The sequence below is a fragment of the Acomys minous genome (assembly GCF_964271855.1).
Source record: "Acomys minous genome assembly, chromosome: 2".
Taxonomy (NCBI): Eukaryota; Metazoa; Chordata; class Mammalia; order Rodentia; family Muridae; genus Acomys; species Acomys minous.
The window spans coordinates 34,761,948-34,772,634 of NC_140484.1; the positions used below are offsets into that span (position 1 = coordinate 34,761,948).

The 10,687-nt window shown below is 44.0% G+C and overlaps 1 protein-coding gene across 1 annotated transcript in view; it reads right to left on the reverse strand.

Moving 5' to 3' along the window:
- The window catches only part of DOCK8 (dedicator of cytokinesis 8), a 204,464-nt gene extending 202,026 nt beyond the window's left edge, over positions 1-2,438 (reverse strand). The window contains exon 1 of the mRNA XM_084771714.1: positions 1,193-2,438. Within this exon, the coding sequence (XP_084627840.1) occupies positions 1,193-1,710 (518 nt within the window). The 5' untranslated portion in view covers positions 1,711-2,438. The remainder of the gene's footprint in view (positions 1-1,192) is intronic.
- Positions 2,439-10,687: the final 8,249 nt, after the last annotated feature.

Consider the following 10,687-nt stretch of genomic DNA (forward strand, 5'->3'; position numbering starts at 1 on the left):
TTGTTCATTGTTTCCTGGCTTGTTTATTTCTCATGACAGAGACAAAAGTAAGGAGAAAGCAGCCAGGCAATCCTAGCCACCAGCAACGCCTTAGAGCAGCCCTTCCTGCCCCACAACAGCCACGAAAGCCTGATGAGGAAAAGGGTTCCGACTGGAAGACTATAAATTGTGATATAATTTATGACTTTAGACTAGTACCCTTTAGCCTGCAACATTTGCATACAGTCCACATTAATAATTAAACTATTTTGACGGATGAAATAGTGTGGGGAGAGAAATGGTTTGCTCGCAACTACACAGTGAAGCTCCATAGGCCCCCTGTACTCCTGATCGCTCACTTTTCAAGGATGGTGATTCCTAGTGCCTCAAACTTCCTAGTAGTTCAAAGATGAATCACTGTGGACCAACTTCCCACAGGCTCAAGTGAAAAAAGAAAAGAAAAGAAAAAAAACCAACCTGGAAACCCTCCAGAGGGCTGCCCTTCACAGTGGAGTTCCACATTATCTTTTAGCCAGGCAGTCTAGATTTCCCAAAAAAAAAAAAAAAAAAAAAAATTGCCCCTGAATAATTGTCAGCAGTTTTCAGCGGAGGAAACGCTGCCGCTCAAGTCTACCGAGGACTCTGAGCAGTCTAGTCAACTTATAGAGATGTAAGTGTTTGCAACTCTGATTATAAATTGGAGATTTCTGAGTCCTTCGCTTTGCTGGAGTGCTATAAATCTTTAAACGTCAGCCACGGCTCGTTCCTTTTGCTTATTTAAATGAAGAATTTTAAAAATCACTTTTTCCACTTCAGGGCTGGCTCCTTTTGGACCAAGGATTAAAAATAGCGATGCCATCAGGAGCCAAGATCTTTTCTGGAAGAGGGAGTTGAAAGAGCCGTAACCCTGGGCCACGGAAGGATCTGTTTTAAAGCAACGCTGATTTCAGCCACTTGACTTCTTTCCCTCTTTTTCCGGACTGTAAGGAAGGCGCAATTTGTAAGACAAGTCCCGGGGCGCGGCACTGTGAACCCAGTGCGCACTGCGCTCTCGGGAACCCGCCACCTGTCAGAAGAGCGAGGGTGGCAGGAGCCACGCGCGGTTGGGGAGGTGGCGCGGGAGGACGCCGAGGAGTCCCCCGAGCGCTCGCCGCAGCCGCCTCTGAAACCCAGGCGCCCGGCCGCGGACTCGCCCTGACCGGTGCTGCCTTACCTGTTGATCTTGAGCGCGAAGGCGCGGCGCTCGGCGCTCGGCAGCGTGGCCATGGGGCGCGCGGGGCTCGACGGCGTCGGGGCTCCCGGGGCTGCGGAGGGACGGGGCCGGGACTGACAGCCGCTGCAGCGCCCGGCCGGCCGGCCGCCAGCCTCATCTGTCAGCCGCGCCGGGAAACTTCCGCATTTCCACCTTGGCCGCGCAGCTCCCGGGGGGGAGGGCTCTGCACCGCCGCCCACGGCGCCGCCCGGCCTGGCACGCACCGAGCGCTCGGCGAGGGCGTGGACTCCGCGCCGAACCGTGCTCCGGATGCTCTGAGTAGCCGGCCGCAGGCGCTCGCTTCCCGCCGCTGACCCGGGACGGAGAGGAACGCCGGCTGGGGAGCCGGGACCGGGAGCGCTGGCCGGAAACGGAGCCGGTGAGCGACGCGCGTCCCGGCCAGAAGCAGCCAGGGGCCCAGGAGGGGCCTCCCAGTGGGTTGACACCACTCCTGGGAAACAACAACAACAACAACACATTCTCTTAAGACGCTAGTCAACTTTCTCCCAAGCCGAATGCGCACTCTTTCATGGAACACTTTATTATAATGGATCCATCCCAGGAGTAAATATTAAGAGCTACGTAATTTTTCTTTTTACAACCTAAGATTAAAACTTTCACTGAGGGAACACTACACACAGCATTCAGATTCACCCGCATCTCAACTGAGTTCTGTTTTACATGGAGAAGCCTGGCCAAGGTCATACAAAGGAGAAATGTGGAAGGGAAAAAAATAATCCCCAAAGGACTAGGGTAGGAAAGACTGTGCCTATTTCAAGCATGGTTCACCTTGTGCTGTATGTACGCTGTCCACGGCTTTGCTTGTCAGCTTGCCTTAGAAAATACAAAAGGGATGTATTTTTGGTTCCAAGCTGCAGAGTCTAGATACGGAAGCCACAAGCCACATGTGGCAGTTGACCACTTGAATTTTAGGTTAATCTGAAGTGAAATGGGTTGGAAAATAAATACACATTGGGTTTCCAAGGCAGTACAGAAAAAAATGCAAAACGTCTTAATTTTTGTGTTTTATTACATGTTAAAAAACGATCCTCTGGAATCTGTTAAGTGAAGAAACATATTATTAAAGATAATTTCACCTGTTTGTTTTTCCCTGCATTAAATGTGGCTCGCATTAAGAAAATGTAAAAAAACAAACAAACAAACAAAAAAACGTATGCGGCTCACATCTGCTAGCACACTGCATTCTTACTGAACAGCACTGGTCTAATACAAGGTAACTTGTAACCTAATACTAAAATACTTGTGGACCATACATTGTTTTCAGCAGCCTTCTTCCTCTGCTTTTGGCTGTGCTGGTTAGGTAAACTCTCCCCTCCCCCATACCAAGGCCTTTAAGCAGAAAAGACAATGTGCATAGCCTAACAATACAGAGACTATTAAAAACAGACTGAAAAAAAAAAACAACAAATAGTTTAATAATAAAACAAAACAAAACCAACTATTACTTGGAATCTAAATCTGTAATCCCAGCTAATCAGAAGACTACCTGTGCTACAGACCTAGAGCCCGGCCGTCCTGCCGGCCTTAAAGAGACCAGCAGTAGAGTACTTGCCTAACAAGCTCAAGGTTCTGGGATCATTCCCAGTACTAATTTTTTTTTTAAAGCCTTAAAAAACCAAAACAACAAAACAAACTGTTGTGGGCCTGTGGCAAACACCAGGCAGATCTCTGTGAGTCTGAGGCCAGCCTAGTCTACAAAATGAATCCACGACAGCTAAGGCTACACAGAGAAACCCTGACTTGAATAAAAACCAAAATCAGCCAGTCAATCAATCAATCAAATCTGTTGTTTCTGACTTACAAAAGTCTCCTAAAGATATTTACTACAATGGAATTTATGGGAAAATATTTGGATAGAAAAATATTAAAAGAATAAGTTAGGGAGCTGGAGAGATAGCTCAGTGGGTAAGAGCACTATCTGCTTTTCCAAAGGACCCAGGCTCACTTCCCAGCACTCCATGTATGTACATGGCAACTCACAACTGCCTCTAATTCTAATTCTAAGCACCCCATGCCAATGCACATAAAATAAAATAAAATAAAATAAAATATTAAAAAGAATAAAGTGTGTGTGTGTGTGTATGTGTGTGTGTGTGTGTGTGTGTGTGTGTGTGTGTGTGTGTCTTCAATCTGTAAACACTAATCCATACGGACTTGTCTTGGGTTTCTAAATGTTTATGGCATGCACTTTCATATATAACAAAAGTATACTTGTCTCCACACAAACACAAGTAAAATCTAATGATAACGTCTTCAGTTGTCCCATTTTTCCATTAAGGAAACTCATTTGAGGTGGGCAGGAGAATTATCATGAAATCTTACATCGTGCCTCACCATGGAGATTAGACCAGCATCGTTATCCATGTTGTCAGTTCACATTTTAACAGTCACTTAGCTCATATATGTTATATATGAAGTTAGCCATAGCTTTCTTTGCTCTGGTACATAGTCACAGTTCACTAGCAAACTTCAGAAGCAGCCATCCAAGTGTCTTCTTTCTGCATTCTCACCGCCTTTCTAGTTCCCTATAGTTAAGTCATTCCCCTGGGCAGACCTATCTCTGCAAGGTTTCCCTTCCTCATTTGCTGGCCTCCCTGGGCCTTCCTCTTTCTCTGTATCATTGTGCCATCCAATTTTGTTTTTCCTTTTCACAAAATCTTGTTCTTGACTCCTAGGACCAACCAACCATACATCAATTATCTTACACTCTTATTTAGGTTTCTGCAGACTTTATTTCTCTTTACGTAGCATTTTGAGTGTATAATTTAACAAACTAAATGACACCCAAACCAGGCACTGTTCCAAGCCCTTTACAAATTAGCCAGTTAAATAATTCATAGCTGCCACTAAGTAATAACATTATCTCCACTCTGCCACAGAAGCACTGATGGGTTACAATGACTTGACCAAGATCACAGGGCAGTGAGAGCAGAGCCATTTCCAATCCTGAAGTTCGGTCTGTCACCCAGACACTTCCACTTAAACATCTTCAAGCTCCACAAAGTTAAAAACTCCCTATCTCCCCTACCCAACCTGAAGCTGGCTGGTCCTCCATAAATCACTCATATCTGTTGTTGGCAGTATTTCCCTGGTTCTCCGGTTTAAACTTGGGAGTTTTTCAGTAGAGGAAAAGCCCCTTAGTCAGCTTTGAGTTGACTATGATCCCAGGGACACCACCTTTGGTCAGAGCCTTTCGCCTTGGAAGAACATTACCTGCTTGCTGCTCTCTGAACTGCAGGAAGGTGTCAGCTCTGGCCTCGCCTCTGCATTGCAGATCTAATCATCTTCCTCAGGCCACCACGCATCCTTTGTAAAGTGTCACTTCCTCACAAACATACCAGTGTTCTCACTGCCTCCATCCTGGCTCCTGAGTGAGCTCATGTCAGGATAACAAAAACCAAACTTTAAATGGCTTCCCTGATACACCCCTTGCTTCTTTTGCTCTCATTAATCTCTGCCCCCTGTGTTAAGTGCCTGCCAACCACCCTTAGTTTCTCAGCGGCCCCTCTGATCAAGTGTGTCTTCCTCTCAATGACTGACAGGCCTTCCTAGCTCAAAGCAGGGCAGACCTGCAACTCATGCTCCAGAAGAGATCATTCTTTCTTCTGGGGTTTCCCTCCCTCACCCCCTTCCCCCCCTACCCCTCCCACCACCCCCAACCCCGCACCCCTCCCCCCCCCCCCCCCCCCCCGCCGCCGCCACCTCTGTTATTATTCCTGCTCTTTTCATCCTACTGTAACATCCAGTCTCCATTCTTCAGTGTTGGAGACAAGTTTTTCATGCCCCACACAAGGGAGAACTTTTCTCAGTTTGCCAGCACTCTGATTGGTTAGGAAGCTTATCTCATTGTCAGTAAACATCCTGATAGGATTCAAGGAGCACCAGGGTGCACATTTCCTCCCTTCTTCCAAAAACAGTCTCCACAATCTCCCAATTTTCCACAGCCTGTGCTCAAACATCACCTTCCATGAGACTGCCTGACTCCTTTTCCAAGTGTGTTCTTCTCCACAGCCCTTCTCTTGACCCGATATACTATGCTTACATGTTGAAACAGTAAGTGAATTTGAAGGAAATGAGATCATATTAAGAGGACAGCATACTCTTCATGGTACAAGACTAGAGAACACTGTCCATGTTATATATTTTGTTTATTTTTAATTTATTACTCTTCATGCTAATACTACATAAGTTGCACAAGTGCAGCCGATGCTTTTGTTTGCCTCATGGTTATATCTTTAGGACTTAGTACAAAATCTCACACATAGTTGGTACTCAAGTAAGTAAGTGGGTGCACAGAGCCACTAAATGCTTGCTAAAGTGAACCTGGGTAGAAGTGGCCAAGTTGCCCAAGTCTTTCAGAGGGAAGCAAGACCAGTATGTGTTCTTCTCTAGAGTACTTTTAAAGACTTGTTTATTTATGTAACTTGTTTATTTATGTATTCGAATGTTCTGTTTGCATTTGTGCCTGCATGACAAAAGAGGGCATCAGATCCCATCATAGAAGCCACTAAGTGGTTGCTGGGAATTGGACTCAGGACCTCTCAAAGAGCAACCAGTCCTCTTAACTGCTGAGCCTTCTTTCCGGCCCCCTCTTGAGTATTTTAACTTGCCTTTTGATGAATACTTTTCCAGCTCTGTTTTGTATTTCTTTCAAACCAGAAAATAATGTATTTTAGTACTTTCAATATAAGCTGGATTCTGATGTGGATATTCTGCGTTCAAGAATAGTCACACTACACTAGTCTGTAACTAAAAGGACTTTGCACAATTCTTTCAGGGATCCATGAATTCCCTCGTTATCCACACACTTTCTAACCATTATCTAAACCTTCTCCAAGTGGTCCCCATAGATCAAGCCATGTACCCGGTGACAGCAGGAGCAACACAATTAACAATACTGCTCTCTGACTTCCTAGAACTCATGGTCTAGGAATGAGACACAAATACAGAAGGAAAAGGAGGCCTGGGCTCTGTGGAATAGCACAGGAACCTTTTGCTGTAGGAAACTCTGGGAGAATGAGGAAGCTCAGACAGGAAATGACTTATTCTTGAGGGGAGGGGAGGCAGCAGAGAGACTGACACTAAATATCATGGTTTTGTTGCGATAGTGATGTTGGAAACTAAGTCCTTTTTTTGCTTTTGTTTTTTGTTGTTGCTGTTGTTTTGTTTTGTTTTAATTAATTAATCTGTTTATTTATTCACTTTACATCCAGATCGGAGCCCCCTTCCTCCTCTCTTCCATCCCCATTCCTCTATTCCCCAGAAAAGAGGAGCCTCCCATCTCACCCATCCCAGCTCATCAAGTCACATCAGGAATGAGCACTGAGCATGTCTTCTTCCCTTGTGGCCTGACAAGGCAGCCTCGCTAGGAGGGACTGACCAAAAAGATGCAACCATGTCAAAGACAACCCCTTACTAGGGGAGCCTGAGCTGCCCATCTGCTCCGTCTATGCCTGGTTCTCCATTGGTGCTTCAGTCTCTGCAAGCCGCTCTAAGCCCTGGTTAGTTGGCTGTGTTGGTCTTCTTGTGGAGCTCCTGTCACCTCAAGGTCCTTCTCTCCATTCCCCTACTTCTTCCCCTACGCTTAGCCCAATGTTTGGCCATGAGTCTCAGTATCTGTTTGGATCTGCTGCTGGGTGTAGCCTCTCAAAGGACAGCTATGCTAGGCTCCTGTCTGTAAGCATAGCAGAGCATCATTAATAGTGTCAGAGAATGGCTCTCTTCCATGGGGTGGGTCTCAGTTTAGGCCAGGCACTGGTTGGACATTCCCTCGATCTCTGCTCTGTCTTTATCCTTGCACATCTTGTAGACAGGATAAATTTTTGGTTAAAGTTTTTGTGGGTGGGTTAGTGTTCCCTTCCCTTCACTAGGAGTCTTATCTAGTTAGAGGGTGTCCTCTTCAGTCTCTATGACCCCTGCTACTAGGAGTCTCAGCTAGAGTCACCCTCATATTCTCCCAGAAGCCTACCCTGTCCTATGCCTCCAGAGATGCCTCCACTTATAGTTTCTCTACTCTCAGCAGGCTTCCTTTCCTCCCACCCCACACACCCCAGAGTCCCCACTCCCATACCCCCGCCTGATCTCCACACTCATTTCTTTCTGCATTCTTCTGTGTGAGATTTAATCATTCTCCCTTGGGTCCTCCTCATTAGTTATCTTCATTGGATCTGTGAATTGTAGTATGTTTATCCTCTACTATATGGCTAAAATCAGCTTATGATTGAGTATATACCATGTGAGTCTTTCTAGATCTGGCTTACCTCACTCAGGAAGATCTTTTCTAGTTCCATCCATTTGCCTAAACATTTCATGATTTCCTTGTTTTTAATAGCTGAGTAGTATTCCATTGTATAAATGTACCACAATTTCTTTATCCATTCTTTGGTTGAGGGGCATCTGGGTTGTTTCCAGTTTCTGGCTATTACAAATAAAGCTGCTATGAATTTAGTTGAGCAAGTGTCTTTGTTTTACGGTGGAGCATCTTTTGGGTATATGCCTAGGAGTGGTATGGCTGGGTCTTGAGGTAGCACTATTCTCAATTCTATGAGAAAGCAGCAGACTGATTTCCACAGTGGTTGTACAAGTTTGCACTCCCACCAGCAATGGAAGAGTGTTCCCCTTTCTCCACATCCTTGCCGCCTCTGCTGTCAACTTGAGTTTTTTATCATAGCCATTCTGACAGGTGTAAGATGGAATCTCAGAGTTGTTTTGATTTGCATTTCCCTGATGACTAAGGATGATGAACATTTCTTTGAGTGTTTCTCAGCCATTTGATATTCCTCTATTGAGAATTCCATGTTTAGCTCTGTGCCCCATTTTTAAGTTGGATTATTTGGTTTGTTGGTGTTTAATTTTTTGAGTTCTTTATATATTTTGGATATTAACCCTTTGTTAAATGTAGGATTGGTGAAGATCTTTTCCTAATGTATAGACTGCTGTTTCATTCTATTGGCAGTGTCCTTTGCCTTACAGAAGTTTTTCAGTTTTAAGTGGTCCCATTTATAAATTGTTGATCTTAGAACCTGAGCTATTGGTGTTCTGTTCAGGAAGTTGTCTCCTATGCCAATGAGTTCAAGGCCCTTCCCCTACTTTCTCTTATAATAGATTTAGTGTATTGGTATTATGTTGAGGTCTTTGATCCATTTGGACTTGAGTTTTGTACAGGGTGATAAATATGGACCTATTTGCATTTTTCTATATGTAGACATCCAGTTAGACCAGCACCATTTTTTGAAGATGCTTTCTTTTTTCCAGTTTATGATTTTGGTTCTTTTGTCAAAAATGAAGTGTCCATAGCTATGTGGGTTTTGTTCTGGATTGTGATTCAATTCAATTGGTCAACCAGTCTATTCCTATGCCAGTACCATGCAGTTTTTATTACTACTGCTCCACAGTATAGTTTTGAAGTCAGGGATGGAGATAGCTCCAGAAGTTCTTTTATTATATAGGATTGTTTTAGCCATTCTGGGGTTTTTTGTTTGTTTGTTTGTTTGTTTCTCTGTATGAAGTTTAGAATTGTTCTTTCAAAGTCTATACAAAATTGTGTTGGTATTTTGATGGTGATTGCATTGAATCTATAGATTGCGTTTGGTAAGATGGCCATTTTTACTATGTTAATCCTACTGATCTTTGAGCATGGGGCATCTTTCCATCTTCTGATATCTTCTTCAATTTCTTTCTTCAGAGAGTTGATGTTCTTGTCATACAGATCTTTAACTTGTTTGGTTAGAATTACACCAAGATGCTTTATATTATCTGTGGCTGTTGTAAAAGGAGGTGTTTCCCTAAATTTTTTTCTCAGCCCCTTTGTCATTTCTATACAGAAGGGCTACTGATTTTTTTTAATTAATCTTGTACCCAGCCACTTTGCTGAAGATGTTTATCAGCTGTTGGAGTTCTCTGGTAGAATTTTTGGGGTCACTTATGTATATGGAACTAAGTATTAATGGAGAAGTTCAGCAGGCAGAGATGAGCTATTGAAGCTATCTCAGGCAGAAAGAGCAGAGAGATAGGAGACACCAACGTCCTCTCAGAGAAAACAAAGTTGAGAAAAATGAAGCCTTGGTAGGCCAGGCCTGCGTGCAAATATCAATTGCTTTTTGTCTATGCAGTGTTTTCAACTCTGGGAGAAATCTCTTTCCACCTGGCAGTCCACAGTCAGAAGTAACTAATATCCAGGCAACTACAGGACAGCATGAATGGGCAATATGCCTCCTAGTTCTGACAACTTTCCTTGATTAGCACCTAAATGCTAGTGTTAATGGAGGAATGCGTATTGTTTGAGAAACACTTCAGGCAACACTCACATATTAGTGACCAATAACTGACAAGAGGCAGTGTGACGGAAGAAGGGTTCATTTTGACTCATGGTTTGAAGGTACAATCCATTCTAGTGAAGGAGAAAGGGATGCAGGATCCAGCTCGTGGGTGTGGCAGTAAAGGTGTGAGACTCCTTGCTCACATCTGGGCTGATCAGGAACCAGAGAAAGGAAAATGCTGGCACTCATTTTTCCCTTTTCATTTAGTCAAGGATGGGAGAGTACTGCCCACATTTAGGGCTGGTCTTCTTCCTTAGTTAATTATCCCCGGATATACCCAAAGGTGTGCTTCACTAATACCATAGAACTTTTTAAAAGCTTTTTCTGGATTCTTTGTGCATTTCATATCATGCACCCCAATCCCTGTCCCTTCATATCTTCCCTTTGCCCTTACAGCCTCCCCTACAAAAGAAAATAATAAAAACAACAAAGAGAAAAAAATAACATAAAAAGTCTCACTGTGGAACTTGCTATGTTTCACAGTGTGTCACAGTGTTTCACACAGTAGACCCCCTTTGCCCAAACAGCCTTAGTTGCAAATGTTCATTGCAATGAGTTGTTGGTCTGGTTCAGGCCTCTGGCTTCTACACTATCAATACTGGCCCATCACTGGGACTCCGCTCAGATATCCTGCTGTTGCCCTGTGTCTGGGAGATCCTGCAGCTTTAGTTCAACAGGACCAGTCCCTTCACATGCTCCTGACGTTTATAGATGGGGTAAATGTTGGGGTGGCCCAAGCCAAAGCCCTGGATCTGAGCCTGAGTTGTGGCTGTATTGTTCAGCTCTCCAGCTCTCCTTTGTCCGAGCCACCAGGGCCAGCTCTCCTGCTTTGCCCAGGTGAGGGGCCGGGCCAGGTCTTTTAGGTACTTCTGCTTTGACTTGGAGTACTATATGGCTCTATAGCAGTGGTTCTCAGCCTTCTTAATGTTGAGACACTTTAGTTCAGTTCCTCATGTTGTGGTGACCCTCAGCCATGAAATCATTTCATTGCTACTTCATGTCTAATGAGGATTGTTATAAGGATTGCATACTGCAATGTACTTAGAGCAAGTAACATATTATTCCATTATTATTATTATTATTATTATTATTATTATTATTATTATTATTTGTGTTT